This window comes from Ranitomeya variabilis, chromosome 5, assembly GCF_051348905.1.
Source record: "Ranitomeya variabilis isolate aRanVar5 chromosome 5, aRanVar5.hap1, whole genome shotgun sequence".
Taxonomy (NCBI): domain Eukaryota; kingdom Metazoa; phylum Chordata; class Amphibia; order Anura; family Dendrobatidae; genus Ranitomeya; species Ranitomeya variabilis.
The window spans coordinates 476,234,121-476,252,133 of record NC_135236.1 but is presented as its reverse complement, the minus strand read 5'-3'; the positions used below and the strand labels follow the sequence as shown (position 1 = coordinate 476,252,133).

At 44.6% G+C, this 18,013-nt stretch overlaps 2 protein-coding genes across 4 annotated transcripts in view; one reads left to right on the top strand and one right to left on the bottom strand.

Moving 5' to 3' along the window:
* The window catches only part of LOC143776284 (uncharacterized), a 30,061-nt gene extending 24,665 nt beyond the window's left edge, over positions 1–5,396 (bottom strand). Inside the window, exon 1 of one of the 3 annotated variants that reach the window (XM_077265503.1) lies at positions 5,259–5,396. Coding sequence is in view for 1 of the 3 variants with exons in the window: in XM_077265506.1 (XP_077121621.1) it covers positions 5,259–5,262 (4 nt within the window). In the remaining 2 variants the exon portion in view is untranslated. The remainder of the gene's footprint in view (positions 1–5,258) is intronic. The other 2 variants (XM_077265505.1, XM_077265506.1) reach the window with 2 other exon arrangements.
* The window catches only part of PPM1H (protein phosphatase, Mg2+/Mn2+ dependent 1H), a 192,737-nt gene continuing 179,690 nt past the window's right edge, over positions 4,967–18,013 (top strand). Inside the window, exon 1 of the mRNA XM_077265502.1 lies at positions 4,967–5,397. Coding sequence (XP_077121617.1) covers positions 5,165–5,397 — 233 coding nt within the window. The 5' untranslated portion in view covers positions 4,967–5,164. The remainder of the gene's footprint in view (positions 5,398–18,013) is intronic.

Below are 18,013 nucleotides of genomic sequence, written 5' to 3'. Positions count from 1 at the left end.
GCCGGCATCACGTTGAGCTGGAGTTCAGGCGTAAGGTGTTCCGACATGCCCTGCTCTATCTTATTAAAAAAAATGGTGTGCCGGTCTCTGGATGTCGGCTTCCAGACGGTCAAAGCGTTGGTTACATCCTGGAAAAGTGTGTTAATATGGGTCAGACTACTTTCCAGTCTATCTCCCAGCGCCTTCGGACCATTCTGGAAGACCGAGCTCAAGTGAATAAACTCGGGCATGAGTGACCTCTCTGAGGCCTTCTGCCACTGGCGGGAAGACCCCTCCCCCCAAAAAAGAGGCAGAGGACTGGGACAGGGGAACACCTGAAGGACCAGCTGCCTGTTCTCCAGCCTGTGATGCCGGCCCACTTGCTTCATCGCTGGTGGATGGCTGGGACTGGTCCATGGCTGTTCTATGAGGGACTGCTCCAGAGGACGATCCAGGTTCGAGGGTGCTGCTACAGGTTCTGTGAAAAGAAAAGTAAAAAACATTAGTACCAAAAAAACAACAATTGTAAAAGCGCCAATCCTGTGGAATAGAAAAATTCAGATTAGGGAATACAACACAAAAATACTTACGTTCCCTGAGCAAGGACCGGTCTCAGGAAAGCCAGCAGCCGGTGGTACTTGTATTTCCCGATCCTTGCTGCAGCACCACTGCGAACTTGGATCTCCTGCCTCAGGTCCTTGTTGAAGTGATCCTTCATCGAACGCGAACGGGTTTTGACTTTGATCACTGTGAAGGGAGAAAAAACAAATCTGTTAAACAATGCACTTGAGGCCATGATCACACAACCGTGTGTGATGCGAAAAACTCGCAGGAGTTTATCGCATCACACACGGTTGTGTGATCCTGGCCTTCAGGTTCACTGCCGCATCAGACCATATTGCAATACTTACGAAAAGCCTTTCTGACTCGTGGCGTGGTGTTGTCCCAGTCATCCAACAGCGCTTGGCCCACTTCATTCCACAGCCGCCGAATCACCACAGCGTCCGAGTGCTGCTGCTCCCGGGTGTCCTACAAAGCAACTCGCTCATGCACCAAGGTGATGAGGAGGTCATTGTCAAGGAATTCCTCCTCCCGTTGTGGAACCTAGAAATGAAAGAAAGACATTAATGTTAGAAAGATAAAACACTTAAAGTAAAAACAGTCAAAAAGAACAAAAAACAGTCAAGAGTACAAAAAACAGTCAAGAATAAATAGAAACAGTCAAGAATACTTACACGCCGTCTTGCCACCGGAACTTGGGCCTGAGTCTGCTGCTCCTGCTCATCTGCCCTAGAATGGTTCTGTAAAGAAAAATAAATATTTTGCCACATGTGTAATAGTGACAGTGAATACTTACCAATCAGTAGCAAATGTACTCACTTCAGTCTCCTGTCCACTCTGTGAGGTCTGCTCTGCGCTGGAGGACATGATGATGAATGCTGCAAGAGAGACAGAAATGATTACAGACTGCAGGGAGAAAAACAGACAGGCAGACATATAGCTTGTATACTCACATTGTAGTCAGTCTTCCAAAAAAGTCTTCCAATGCTTGTAGAGTCTTGAGAGTACTGGACTTCCACTGCCCACACCTTTTTTTAGAAGGTTTGTTTGGGGGGTGGCTTAAAACCAGTTCCTAGACAAGTTTACTCATAAAAACGCATGCGTACGCAAATACAACCATACGCATGTCCTTGCGTTCCTATGTGTTCCCATAAACTCTAATGCATATTGCGGCGGAAATTTGCTGATTAAAAAATTGCAACATGGTGCGTCAGCCGAGCCCAGCCGCACACCGCGAAATGACGCATGCACAAGCAACGCATGCACCTACGTCCACAATGTAAAAGATATGAAATTAAGACGCATCCGGATGTATGCATCAAACTCTGCGGACACAACCGCAAATGTGAAACCAGCCTAACAGAAGCTTCTTACACCACGCTGCTATCATGGTCTAAACAGGCCACTGCAGCTGGCAGACACGGAAGTATCATAAGGACCTCGGGCTTCTAAAGCAACGATCGTGCCCTCATGATTGTGCTGAGAGGGCGCCAACTGGAAGCGAGAGGAAGCCCCCTCCCTCGTCCAACCTTATAATGCTGCGATTGCTATGGTTAAGTGGCCCAAGGTGGTGCGGGGAACCACTCCTGGCTGTGACAGCTGGGACTCGGCTTTCACTTAGGTCGAGCTCCCGGTGGCGCTCACGTGGGCTCTGCTCCTGTGCTTGCATGATCACTACGACATGAAATTTACATCATTTCTCAGAAACCCAGTCCCAACTATGACATAAACTGTTGGGAAGGGGCGGTCTACTTTCTGATAACCATAAACCAAGTATTATTTACCCTCCCCAGGTTCAGCACTGACATCACGTCGACAGTGCTGCAGCCAATCAGTGAGCTTATCTGACTGGCTGCAGTGCTATTGATGTGACATCTGCACTTCAAACAATTGCAAACCAATTGGACAGACCATCAGCAGATTTGGCTTTCAGTACCATCTTTATGCTGATGACACACAACTATACACATCATCCCCTGACCTTACACTCGCTGTACTACAGAACGCCAGTGACTGTCTGTTCGCAGTCTCCAACATCATGTCCGCTCTCTATCTGAAACTCAACCTCTCCAAAACTGAACTTCTTCTGCACCCGCCTTCTACTAACCTCCCTAAATCTGACATTTCTCTCTCCGTGGGTGACACCATAATAACACCCCGGCAGCAGGCACGCTGTCTGGGTGTTGTTTGACTCCGATCTCTCCTTCACCTCCCACATACAATCTCTTGCCCACTCGTGCCGCTTACACCTAAAGAACATCTCTAGAATCCGCCCTTTTCTCACCATGGAGACAACAAAAACTCTCACTGTCGCCCTAATCCACTCCCGTCTGGACTACTGCAATGCTCTACTAATTGGCCTCCCCCTCACGCGACTTTCCCCTCTCCAGTCTATCCTTAATGCAGCAGCCAGGGTTGTCCATCTGGCTAATCGTTACTCGGACGTGTCCGCTCTTCGCCAGTCGTTACACTGGCTGCCCATTCATTACAGGATACAATTCAAAGTACTTGTTCTCACCCACAAAGCTCTCCACATTGCGGCACCCACTTACATCTCCTCCCTCATTTCTGTCTATCGGCCTAGCCGACCGCTGCGATCTGCAAACGACTTTCGACTAACCTCTGCACTAATCCGTACCTCCCACTCCAGACTCCAAGACTTCTCCCGTGCTGCGCCAATCCTCTGGAATGCGCTACCACAAGATATTAGGACCATCCACAATTTGCATAGTTTTAGGCGCTCGCTCAAAACACATTTGTTCAGAGCGGCCTATCACATTCCCTAATCAAACTCATTTTATGTTTGTGTAGCCCATTCACTATCTCCATCTACCCCCCACCCCCTGAAGATGGCTGGACCATCATTGTAAATACATCATTGTAATTACACACCTGTACTTTGTATCTCCCCCACCTCATTGTAGATTGTAAGCTCTCACGAGCAGGGTTGTTTTATCTTATTTTGCTTTATTACTGTATTGCTAAGATTGTTACCTATGACTGTTGTGTTTGAAACTGTTAAACTGTAAAGCGCTGCGGAATATGTTGGCGCTATATAAATAAAGATTATTATTATTATAGAGAAGTGAAGTGTAAGCAACTCTCGTTTTTTTTTGTCTTTTTTTGTTTGTTTCTAGTTACTGTTGCCAATGAAGGTAAGGTTCAGAAAGGGGGACAGTCTCAGAATTATTCCATTCCTGAAGAAAATCCATTATAAGAGCAGTAGGCGAGGTGAAGTAATGGTGCTACTAGCACAGAGCTAGTGGCCTGCAGTCTGTAGCTGACCTGACGGTGATGGATGGACTTTAAAGCATGGAGAACAAACACACTATAGAGTCCATATCTCATGATCGTTGGTCAGGAGGAACTAGAAGACCTACCATGTGGGGTCACACGCTGATGAACCTGTGGCATAATCAGACTGATTTTCCCGGATGGTCGTGTGACCCTAGCCTTACTGCCTGCCTGAGAAGCTCAAGGTACAGACAGTGGAAACGAAGGTAAAGAACAACACAATGGATGGTCAATTCATCATTTGCACTTTTTCCGTCACCTTTCTCCTGTGCCATTTGTTGTTGTTTTTTCTGCCAAATTTGTGTAAATGGCACGAGCCGGTTCGGAAATGTTGTACCAAAAAATGCTCTTTATTTTTATTTTTTTTACCCTTTTAGAGCAAAGAGTAGAACAATCTTATACATTTTACAACCCTGACATTTGCACACACACACAAAAAAAAAAAAACGCAAGAAAAATGATGGAAAAAAATAATGGAGAGTGGAGATGGGCCTGATGCCAATGGTGGTTTCTTTACTAGACACTAGTGACAGCAGAAGTAGAACACACTGCGGTCGGGGCGACAACCCGCGGGCGGCCGTGGGCACTGCGGCTCCTCTTCTGGGGCACAAGGAGGTAAGCTGGTCGGGATTATTCTTACTCCCCAGGCTTGTTCAGAGTAGAATAACGCTGCAGACAATCAGTGAGCTCAGCGGCTCTGGGCAGCTGGTGCAGTCAACACGGGCAGAGCCACTGAGCTCACTGATTGGCTGCAGTGCTAGTGAAGGGACAACAGCGCTGCAGACAATCAACTACAGGAGCAGTGGTGGAGAATCAGCGCGGGACCTGGGGAGGGTGAATAAAGAACAGGTTAATTTACAAAAATAAAGAATCAGGGTATTTGCAACAAGACAAAAAATCCTGGACGAGCCCTTTAAGCATGGACCGCTACATACGGGCAGTGCTGGACTTTGGCTAATATTTTCCAACCTGCCCCTAGTCACTAGTGTGGATCATTCTATACATTAAGTTCGCAGCAAACGCACACATGACAGAAACCGGAGGCCGTGCCGCATCTCCCACCTGCCCGCACTGACAGTCCGCACACGCACGCAGTATGCCGCGTCCCCCCAGCACCGGTGCGCCTCGTAGGTCACGTGACACGGAGCGGGTCACATGACCAGAGGTTTAGCCGTCAGCTCGCGTAGTGCGGAGAGCCTGCACCTGGAGCATTTCCTCATCAGAAGGACGCCGGCAGGCCGGTCCATGCCGCGCCGGACACAGTGCGAGGGGGAAGGGAGAGCTGCCGGCCATTTCTTCATGCTGCCTCCGCCAGTGTGCCGCCTGTAACATGCTCACTCGGATGAAATCTGCCGTGGCCAATTTCATGGGAGGAATCATGGCTGGCGGCTCCGGCTCCGATCATGCCAACGGCTCGGACTTACCCATGAGGTTTCCTTATGTCAGACCGGAGTTCCTGGGGCTGTCGCAGGATGAGATCGAGTGTTCGGCCGACCATATCGCCAGACCAATCCTGATCCTGAAGGAGACCAAGAGGCTGCCCTGGAGCACCGGCTACGCGGAGTGAGTGCAGAGCCGTTACTGGGGGTCGGGAGCTCGTATTGGGGGAGGTGACGTCACACATAAGGGGCGCTGATGGCAGGTGTGCTGGAGGCCTAGGGGTGGGTGTGATATGTAACCATAGTGAGTGTGAGATATATATCCATAGTATATAGAGTCAGGGGTGTGTGTGATAGCCATAGTATATAGGGTCAGGGGTGTGTGTGATATATCCATAGTACATAGGGTCAGGGGGGGGGGTGTGATATATCCATAGTGTATAGGGTCAGGGGTGTGTGTGATAGCCATAGTATATAGGGTCAGGGGTGTGTGTGATATATCCATAGTGTATAGGGTCAGGGGGGGGGGGTGATATATCCATAGTGTATAGGGTCAGGGGTGTGTGTGATAGCCATAGTATATAGGGTCAGGGGTGTGTGTGATATATCCATAGTGTATAGGGTCAGGGGGGGGGGGTGATAGTCATAGTATATAGGGTCAGGGGTGTGTGTGATATATCCATAGTATATAGGGTCAGGGGTGTGTGATATATCCATAGTGTATAGGGTCAGGGGTGTGTGTGATAGCCATAGTGTATAGGGTCAGGTGTGTGTGTGTGTGTGATATATCCATAGTGTATAGGGTCAGGGGTGTGTGTGATATATCCATAGTGTATAGGGTCAGGGGTGTGTGTGATATATCCATAGTATATAGGGTCAGGGGTGTGTGTGTGATATATCCATAGTGTATAGGGTCAGGTGTGTGTGTGTGTGTGATATATCCATAGTGTATAGGGTCAGGGGTGTGTGTGTGATATATCCATAGTATATAGGGTCAGGTGTGTGTGTGATAGCCATAGTGTATAGGGTCAGGTGTGTGTGTGTGATATATCCATAGTGTATAGGGTCAGGTGTGTGTGTGTGATATATCCATAGTATATAGGGTCAGGGGTGTGTGTGATATATCCATAGTGTATAGGGTCAGGGGTGTGTGTGATATATCCATAGTACATAGGGTCAGGGGGGGTGTGTGATATATCCATAGTGTATAGGGTCAGGGGTGTGTGTGATATATCCATAGTATATAGGGTCAGGGGTGTGTGTGATATATCCATAGTGTATAGGGTCAGGGGTGTGTGTGATATATCCATAGTATATAGGGTCAGGGGTGTGTGTGATATATCCATAGTATATAGGGTCAGGGGTGTGTGTGATAGCCATAGTATATAGGGTCAGGGGTGTGTGTGATATATCCATAGTGTATAGGGTCAGGGGGGTGTGTGATAGTCATAGTATATAGGGTCAGGGGTGTGTGTGATATATCCATAGTATATAGGGTCAGGGGTGTGTGTGATATATCCATAGTGTATAGGGTCAGGGGTGTGTGATAGCCATAGTATATAGGGTCAGGGGTGTGTGTGATAGTCATAGTATATAGGGTCAGGCGTGTGTGTGATATATCCATAGTGTATAGGGTCAGGGGTGTGTGTGATATATCCATAGTGTATAGGGTCAGGGGTGTGTGTGATATATCCATAGTGTATAGGGTCAGGGGTGTGTGTGATATATCCATAGTGTATAGGGTCAGGGGTGTGTGTGATATATCCATAGTGTATAGGGTCAGGGGTGTGTGTGATAGCCATAGTATATAGGGTCAGGGGTGTGTGTGATAGTCATAGTATATAGGGTCAGGGGTGTGTGTGATATATCCATAGTGTATAGGGTCAGGGGTGTGTGTGTGATATATCCATAGTGTATAGGGTCAGGGGTGTGTGTGATAGCCATAGTATATAGGGTCAGGGGTGTGTGTGATAGCCATAGTATATAGGGTCAGGTGTGTGTGTGTGTGTGATATATCCATAGTATATAGGGTCAGGTGTGTGTGTGTGATATATCCATAGTATATAGGGTCAGGTGTGTGTGTGATATATCCATAGTATATAGGGTCAGGGGTGTGTGTGTGTGTGTGTGTGATATATCCATAGTATATAGGGTCAGGTGTGTGTGATATATCAATAGTATATAGGGTCAGGTGTGTGTGTGAGATATATCCATAGTATATAGGGTCGTGTGTGTGTGTGTGTGTGTGATATATCCATAGTATATAGGGTCAGGGGTGTGTGTGATATATCCATAGTGTATAGGGTCAGGGGTGTGTGTGATAGCCATAGTATATAGGGTCAGGGGTGTGTGTGATAGTCATAGTATATAGGGTCAGGCGTGTGTGTGATATATCCATAGTGTATAGGGTCAGGGGTGTGTGTGATATATCCATAGTGTATAGGGTCAGGGGTGTGTGTGATATATCCATAGTGTATAGGGTCAGGGGTGTGTGTGATATATCCATAGTGTATAGGGTCAGGGGTGTGTGTGATAGCCATAGTATATAGGGTCAGGGGTGTGTGTGATAGTCATAGTATATAGGGTCAGGGGTGTGTGTGATATATCCATAGTGTATAGGGTCAGGGGTGTGTGTGATATATCCATAGTGTATAGGGTCAGGGGTGTGTGTGATAGCCATAGTATATAGGGTCAGGTGTGTGTGTGTGTGTGATATATCCATAGTATATAGGGTCAGGTGTGTGTGTGTGATATATCCATAGTATATAGGGTCAGGTGTGTGTGTGATATATCCATAGTATATAGGGTCAGGGGTGTGTGTGTGTGTGATATATCCATAGTATATAGGGTCAGGTGTGTGTGATATATCCATAGTATATAGGGTCAGGTGTGTGTGATATATCCATAGTATATAGGGTCAGGTGTGTGTGATATATCCATAGTATATAGGGTCAGGTGTGTGTGATATATCCATAGTATATAGGGTCAGGTGTGTGTGTGTGATATATCCATAGTATATAGGGTCGTGTGTGTGTGTGTGTGATATATCCATAGTATATAGGGTCAGGTGTGTGTGTGTGTGCGATATATCCATAGTATATAGGGTCAGGTGTGTGTGATATATCCATAGTATATAGGGTCAGGTGTGTGTGATATATCCATAGTATATAGGGTCAGGTGTGTGTGTGTGTGTGTGATATATCCATAGTATATAGGGTCAGGTGTGTGTGTGTGTGTGATATATCCATAGTATATAGGGTCAGGTGTGTGTGTGTGTGTGTGATATATCCATAGTATATAGGGTCAGGTGTGTGTGATATATCCATAGTATATAGGGTCAGGTGTGTGTGATATATCCATAGTATATAGGGTCAGTTGTGTGTGATATATCCATAGTATATAGGGTCAGGTGTGTGTGTGTGATATATCCATAGTATATAGAGTCAGGGGTGTGTGTGATAGCCATAGTATATAGGGTCAGGTGTGTGTGTGATATATCCATAGTATATAGAGTCAGGGGTGTGTGTGATAGCCATAGTATATAGGGTCAGGGGTGTGTGTGATATATCCATAGTGTATAGGGTCAGGGGTGTGTGTGATATCCATAGTATATAGGGTCAGGGATGTGTGTGATATATCCATAGCGTATAGGGTCAGAGGTGTGTGTGATATATCCATAGCATATAGAGTCAGGGGTGTGTGCGATAGCCATAGTATATAGGGTCAGGGGTGTGTGTGATATATCCATAGTGTATAGGGTCAGGGGTGTGTGTGATATCCATAGTATATAGGGTCAGGGGTGTGTGTGATATATCCATAGTGTATAGGGTCAGGGGTGTGTGTGATAGCCATAGTGTATAGGGTCAGGGGTGTGTGTGATAGCCATAGTATATAGGGTTAGGGGTGTGTGTGATATATCCATAGTATATAGGGTCAGGGGTGTGTGTGATATATCCATAGTGTATAGGGTCAGGGGTGTGTGTGATATATCCATAGTGTATAGGGTCAGGGGTGTGTGTGATATATCCATAGTGTATAGGGTCAGGGGTGTGTGTGATATCCATAGTGTATAGGGTCAGGGGTGTGTGTGATATCCATAGTGTATAGGGTCAGGGGTGTGTGTGATAGCCATAGTATATAGGGTCAGTTGTGTGTGATATATCCATAGTATATAGGGTCAGGTGTGTGTGTGTGTGATATATCCATAGTATATAGGGTCAGGTGTGTGTGATATATCCATAGTATATAGGGTCAGGTGTGTGTGATATATCCATAGTATATAGGGTCAGGTGTGTGTGTGTGTGATATATCCATAGTATATAGGGTCAGGTGTGTGTGTGTGTGATATCCATGGTATATAGGGTCAGGTGTGTGTGATATATCCATAGTATATAGGGTCAGGTGTGTGTGTGATATATCCATAGTATATAGGGTCAGGTGTGTGTGTGTGTGTGATATAGCCATAGTATATAGGGTCAGGTGTGTGATATATCCATAGTATATAGGGTCAGGTGTGTGTGTGTGTGTGTGATATATCCATAGTATATAGGGTCAGGTGTGTGTGTGTGTGTGTGATATATCCATAGTATATAGGGTCAGGTGTGTGTGTGTGTGTGTGATATATCCATAGTATATAGGGTCAGGTGTGTGATATATATCCATAGTATATAGGGTCAGGTGTGTGTGTGTGTGATATCCATAGTATATAGGGTCATGGGGGTGTGTGTGTGTGATATATCCATAGTATATATGGTCAGGTGTGTGATATCCATAGTATATAGGGTCACGGGTGTGTGTGTGTGTGTGTGTGTTATATCCATAGTATATAGGGTCAGGGTGTGTGTGTGATATCCATAGTATATAGGGTCAGGGTGTGTGTGTGATATCCATAGTATATAGGGTCAGGGTGTGTGTGTGATATCCATAGTATATCGGGTCAGGTGTGTGTGATATATCCATAGTATATAGGTTCAGGGGTGTGTGTGATATCCATAGTATATAGGGTCAGAGGTGTGTATGATATATATCCATAGTATATAGGGTCAGGGGTGTGTGTGTGTGTGTGTGTGTGTGATATATATCCATAGTATATAGGGTCAGGGGTGTGTGTGATATATCCATAGTGTATAGGGTCAGGTGTGTGTGATATATCCATAGTGTATAGGGTCAGGTGTGTGTGTGTGTGTGGTATCCATAATGTATAGGGTCAGGTGTGTGTGTGTGTGGTATCCATAATGTATAGGGTCAGGTGTGTGTGTTATATCCATAGTATATAGGGTCAGGGGTGTGTGTATGGTATTCATAATGTATAGGGTCATGGGTGTGTATGATATCTGTATAATATATAGCTTTGTGTGTGTCTGTGTATATGATATCCATAATATATAGGGTCAGGTCTGTGTATGATATCCATAATATATGTAGGGTCAGTTGTGTGTATGGTATCTATGTATAGTAAATAGGGTCAGGAGTGTGTATGATATCTTTAATATATAGGATTAGGTGTGTGTATTATATCTACAGTATGTATATTATATAAGGGAACCTGTCATGTTAACAAAGCACTCCTTCTATCAACGGTTCTATCCTCCTAATATGCTGCAGTCATATTACATAGCACTGTGTACGTACAATTGCTCATTTTCCCTTTCTACCCAGCTAATTCTTATTTTCCATTAGGTTTATGACATCACATGATTAAAAACTGACTAGCTGAATCCATATAAGCTCTATGTAGAAACAGGAGATCAATTTTCCCTGTGTGACTCATAAGTCACTGCAAAAGTCTATGGCGAGTGGAGCAGCTGAGTCAGGAGAAGAGGGGAATGATTTCTTCAGGGACAAGAGACTTCCTGTTTCTACATGGAGCAGAGAAAAGAGAAGAATTAGCTGGGTAGAAAGTCAAAAAGAGAAATTGTAAGTGCACAGTGCTGTATAATGTGGTGATTGTACTATATTAAGAGGATAAAAGCTTTGATGGGACAACTTCTTTAAAGGGGTTGTCCAGGCATTTTACAGAAGTTTGCAGTGACTCACACGATGCGCAGCATGCAGTGTGAAGATTCTCCGGTGCTGGCAGTGAGGCTGAGCGGTCATGTGACCACAAGTATGCGATAAGCCACATTCTACCTATACTGTATGTGCGTGGCCTCGTGCTATATTAGTGAATTGCTAGTGACTGCAGACTTGTGATTAGCCCAGACAACCTCTTTACATATGATACATGATTTACTGGATGTTATAGAATCAAATTTTTATATGATTTATTATTTTTTTTATGTTTTGGAAGGGGGTCAGTAAAACATTTTATCGCAGTCCCTGGTGTTTGTGTACATGAGTCCGGTGGGCGGTGTTGTCGGTGATTTACAATCTTCCCTGTATGACTGTGCATGCAGAGACAGCTGTCAGTTACTGGTAAGACCGCCCACTGGACACACAGAAGCACCAGGGATGTGACTTAAAACACAAGCTATACTGAATATTTTCTAACAAACGTTATATATAATTCTGCGTCACTATTTTATGCGGCCAACAGATCAGACTGCATGTAGAAGGTTCCCTTATAAGCAGTGATCGTCTATAAAACAAAACCCTCATAAAAGTAGAAAGTCCCCTCTAGGTCGGGTTCAGAGGGTCACTTTTCCGTAAGTGGGTACTTTTGCTGCCAAGAGACACTCAGACTGTCCTACTCTGGTCGTGCCACTTCTTGGACAGGTATTGTTTCCCATAGTAATCTCGGCACAACTGTCATTTCCTACAACTACTCTGGTAAAGCTGGGCTGTGATTGGCTGCTGTGGACACCAAAGACTTTTTTTTCTCTTTATGACTGGGTTTCCACATGCAATTTTTTTATGCCTTCTATTAATTAATCTGGGATTTTGGTCCAACAACACCCCCCCCCCCCCCCCCCCCCACTGATTTAGTACTAGAAGGGGACGGCCAAGCCAAACATTCACAATGCACCCCCTTACTCCCCATATGTGCACACATCACTTTTTATTTTCTTCACGTGTTTACTTTTTTTGAAGCTCCTTTTGGTGTTTTCGATACTTCCTGGTGCTTGGCTTTCCCCCAATCTTTGTAACAGTCATGTGCGAATTACATGTGGATTTTTAGCATCCAATGCAATTCTATGGGGAAAATCCACACGTAAAGCTCGCAGCTTACTTACAAGAGATAATGACACGCTGCGGATTTGAAACGCGCACCTCACGTCCGTTTACGCTGCATAAGCATGGCATGTTGGGCATGAGATTCCTACTTTTCTAGAACTGGAAGAGGCTGAGTTTTCATAGCAAAACTCATCATGGGAACACAGCCTAAATGATCCAAAACGGCACAGCTTCGTTCAGTGGATACTGCAACTCTTCTCTCGTTGCCGTGAATGGGAGCGGAGCTTCAGAATGGCCACCGCACAGTGTATGGATCTGTATTGTTTGAACGCGCTATCTGATCACACTGGGATCTGTTAGCAGATGGCAAGTGGGGTGCTAGGTGCCATCCCCCCCTACTATTTGGTATTGATGACCTTTCTTTAGGGCACAGTCAGACGGCCGTATAAATAGAAGCAAGATCGGAACACAGTGAATGGATTGGCTGGCGGCTCTCCCGACCTTTATGTATGTCTATGCAGCTGTCACACTCTGGTCCGGAGAGCCGCTGGCCAGTCCAAGCATTGTGTTCCGATCTCACCCTGATTTATTCAGCCGTCCAAATGCGTCCTATGATGAGATAATCAGTATCAAAATCAATAGGCTATTAGCACAAGGTTTCGCACTTTTTTTTTTTTAGTTTGTGTTCTGAGGCTTTCAAAGACCTCTTTTAATTTATTTATTTTTTTCAGCGGTGACTGTTTTCGGAAACATTTCATTTTTGGAGGAGTTAACATGCACTATTTTTTTCCGACAGCTGTTTTCCTAAACTCTAAAAGGAAAAACAATTCTTAGAGCACGGTTGCAAAGGTACAGCAGTACTTGTATATAGATATATTCAGCAGATTGTGAACAGTCAGGTCATGATGATGATGATGATGACTTGGAAGTAGGACAAAGGAGCAAGTGTAAGGATCTCGGCAACTTTGATAGAAGACTGGGTGAGATCAGTGGCTGTTGTGGGGTGCTCCCAGTATGCAGTGGAAGTTTTCTGAAAGCAGGAGCACATCTTCAGCAGAGAAGTAGGGATAAAATATATATGCCGTAATATGTATTGTAGGGACTCGCACGCTCAGGTAGGAATTGGGCAGCGTTCACACAGGCAATGTGGTTTGGTCCAAACAGGTGCAGATTTAATTTTTTTCATAAAACTCCAAAGGATTGAAAACCTAAAACAGCCTCTTCTGGGGACAAAGGTATCACAGCAAATATACAGGTCATTCAGCAGGCACATTTATGTCAGTGAGGGTTCACCTGAACATATTACAGTCCTTTCTCCTGGAGTAACCTTCATGCACAGAAGGGGTACGGTGCTACCAGTCTTGGTGTCCCCTTCAGCCTGAGCTCCAGCAGCTTCAAGTGCTGAACAGACGTGTTCAACTCCATGCACAGTTCATACCTGAAAGGCTGCTGCATCAACACACAGACTGCTCAGCTTTCCTAGCTGACCTGCGCAGTCTCCATTCAGAGAGGGACGCAGGCTTGTCATTTCTCCCAGATACAGCTCACATTTTGGCTGGACACTCGCCAGCTTTAACACACTCCACTCTGCTCAACATCCAGCAGACTAACACAAGGTCATTCCTTTTCCTGGTTCTTAGTTAAAGCTAACCAGGTGCATCTAATTAAGAACTGCAGTGCTAAGATTTAACCCAGTCCTACCTGGCTTTGCTACAGTGTGTATATTATAATCCCTTCCCCTTCAAAAGGTGTCCAGGGAAGCAGTTGTTTGTGATCGAGCTGTTAACTCCTTACTGACCTCGGACAGAATAGTACGTCTGAGGTCAGTGCCCCCGCTTTGAGGTGGGCTCCGGTGGTGAACCCCCCTCAAAGCTGCGACATGTCAGCTGTTTTCAACAGCTGACATGTGCTCGCAATGGGCGTGGGCAGAATCGCGATCTGCCCGCGCTTATTAACTAGTTAAATGCTGCTGTCAAACTTTTGACAGTGGCATTTAACAAGTGCTTCCGTCCATTAGGCCGGAAATGCGCACACTGCTGATCGCCGTCACGTGATCGGGAGTCAGCGGTGCGTCAGCATGACAACAGGAGGTCTCCTGGAGACCTCTATGGTCAGCGCTTATAGCAATGCTGTAATTCTGCTACATAGGGACGATCTGAGCATCGCCTCTATGTATCAAAGCCGATCAGGCTATGCCAGCTTCTAGCCTCCCATAGAAGCTATTGAAGCATGGCAAAAGTTATTTAAAAAAAAAAAAAGTTTTTAAAAATATTAAAAAAATATAAAAGTTCAAATCACCCCCCTTTCTCCCCATTCAAAATAAAATAAAAAAATCAAACCTACACATATTTGGTATTGCCGTGTTCAGAATTGCCCGATCTATCAATATAAAAGAAGAATTAACCTGATTGCTAAACGGCGTAGCGAGAAAAAAAATTAAAAATGCCACAATTAAATTTTATTTGGTCTCCGCGACATTGCGTTAAAATGCAATAACAGGCGAACAAAAGAACATATCTACACCAAAATGGTATTATTAAGACACCATGTCGCAGCAGTGGCAGGAAGATCAGCCAGAGGTCCAGGTACTCCAGGAAGGAACAACCTTGTGACCCGATTCAGCCACCAGATCCGTGTCCTTGTACAACCACGGGTGGTGATTGACCTCCATGAAAATTTACCTTGCTAATGTACCCCCCCCCCTTGTTTGTTGTTTTTTCCATATAGGAACTGCCTAGTAAAGTTGTTTCAAAGCAAAAAACAAAATATGAGCTTTGCCAGTCCCTATTACTGACCGACTGGCATAAATGTCTGTGTACTTCTTGCATCCAGAAAACAATCTGGAGTCTAAAAGTCGGTCATTAAAGCGGAGATTAACCCCTTCATGACCCAGCCTATTTTGGCCTTAATGACCTTGCCGTTTTTTGCAATTCTGACCAGTGTCCCTTTATGAGGTAATAACTCCGGAACGCTTCAACTGATCCTAGCGATTCTGAGATGGTTTTTTTGTGACATATTGGACTTCATGTTAGTGGTAAATTTAGGTCGATAATTTAATAATAATAATAATAATAATAATAATAATAGTTTATTTGTGAAAAAAACGGAAATTTGGCGAAAATTTTGAAAATTTCGCAATTTTCACATTTTGAATTTTTATTCTGTTAAACCAGAGAGTTATGTGACACAAAATAGTTAATAAATAACATTTCCCACATGTCTACTTTACATCAGCACAATTTTGGAAACAAATTTTTTTTTTGCTAGGAAGTTATAAGGGTTAAAATTTGACCAGTGATTTCTCATTTTTACAACAAAATTTACAAAACCATTTTTTTTAGGGACCACCTCACATTTGAAGTCAGTTTGAGGGTTCTATATGGCTGAAAATACCCAAAAGTGACACCATTCTAAAAACTGCACCCCTCAAGGTGCTCAAAACCACATTCAAGAAGTTTATTAACCCTTCAGGTGTTTCACAGCAGCAGAAGCAACATGGAAGTAAAAAATGAACATTTAACTTTTTAGTCACAAAAATGATCTTTTAGCAACAATTTTTTTATTTTCCCAAGGGTAAAAGGAGAAACTGGACCATGGACGTTGTTGTACAATTTGTCCTGAGTACACCAATACCTCACATGTGGGGGTAAACCACTGTTTGGGCACATGGTAAGGCTCGGAAGGGAAGGAGCGCCATTTGACTTTTTGAATGAAAAATTATCTCCATCGTTAGCGGACACCATGTCGCGTTTGGAAACCCCCCCGTGTGCCTAAACATTGGAGCTCCTCCACAAGTGACCCCATTTTGGAAACTAGACCCCCCAAGGAACTTATCTAGAGGCATAGTGAGCACTTTAAACCCCCAGGTACTTCACAAATTGATCCGCAAAAATGAAAAAGTACTTTTTTTTCACACACAATTTCTTTTAGCCTCAATTCTTTCATTTTCACATGGGCAACAGGATAAAATGGATCCTAAAATTTGTTGGGCAATTTCTCCTGAGTACGCCGATACCTCATATGTGGGGGTAAACCACTGTTTGGGTGCACGGCAAGGCTCGGAAGGGGAGGCGTGCCATTTGACTTTTTGAATGGAAAATTAGCTCCAATCGTTAGCGGACACCATGTCGCGTTTGGAGAGCCCCTGTGTGCCTAAACATTGGAGCTCCCCTACAAGTGACCCCATTTTGGAAACTAGACCTCCCAAGGAACTAATCTAGATGTGTGGTGAGCACTTTGAACCCCCAAGTGCTTCACAGAAGTTTATAACGCAGAGCCATGAAAATAAAAAATAATTTTTCTTTTCTCAAAAATGATTTTTTTAGCCCACAATTTTTTATTTTCCCAAGGGTAACAGGAGAAATTGGACCCCAAAAGTTGTTGTCCAGTTTCTCCTGAGTATGCTGATACCCCATATGTGGGGGTAAACCACTGTTTTGGCACATGTCGGGGTTCGGAAGGGAAGTAGTGACGTTTTGAAATGCAGACTTTGATGGAATGCTCTGCGGGCGTCAGGTTGCGTTTGCAGAGCCCCTGATGTGCCTAAACAGTAGGAACTCCCCACAAGTGACTCCACTTTGGAAACTAGACCCCCCAAGGAACTTATCTAGATGTGTGGTGAGCACTTTGAACCCCCAAGTGCTTCACAGAAGTTTATAACGCAGAGCCGTGAAAATAATAAATGTTTCCTTTCCTCAAAAATATTTTTTAGCCCAGAATTTTTTATTTTTGCACGAGTAACAGGAGAAATTGGACCCCAAAAGTTGTTGTCCAGTTTCTCCTGAGTACGCTGATACCCCATATGTGGGGGTAAACCACTGTTTGGGCATATGCCGGGGCTCAGAATGGAAGTAGTGACGTTTTGGAATGCAGACTTTGATGGAATGGTCTGCGGGCATCATGTTACGTGTGCAGAGCCCCTGATATGCCTAAACAGTAGAAACCCCCCACAGTTGACCCCATTTTGGAAACTAGACCCCCCAAGGAACTTATCTAGATGTGTGGTGAGCACGTTCAACCCCCAAGTGCTTCACAGAAGTTTACAACGCAGAGCCGTGAAAATAAAAAATCATTTTTCTTTCCTCAAAAAAGATGTTTTAGCAAGCAATTTTTTATTTTCACAAGGGTAACAGGAGAAATTGGACCCCAATATTTGTTGCCCAGTTTGTTGTGAGTATGCTGATACCCCATGTGTGGGGGTAGACCACTGTTTGGGCATATGCCGGGGCTCGGAAGGGAAGTAGTGGCATTTGAAATGCAGACTTTGATGGAATGGTCTGCGGGCGTCACATTGCATTTGCAGAGCCCCTGATGTGCCTAAACAGTAGAAACACCCCACAAGTGACCCCATTTTGGAAACTAGACCCCCCAAGGAACTTATCTAGATGTGTGATGAGCACGTTCAACCCCCAAGTGCTTCACAGAAGTTTACAACGCAGAGCCGTGAAAATAAAAAATCATTTTTCTTTCTTCAAAAATTGTTTTAGCAAGTAATTTTTTATTTTTGCAAGGGTAACAGGAGAAATTGGACCCCAACAGTTGTTGCCCAGTTTGTCCTGAGTACGCTGGTACCCCAAATGTGGGGGTAAACCACTGTTTGGGCGCACGTTGGGGCTTGGAAGGGAGGGAGCACCATTTGACTTTTTGAACGCAAGATTGGCTGGAATCAATGGTGGCGCCATGTTGCG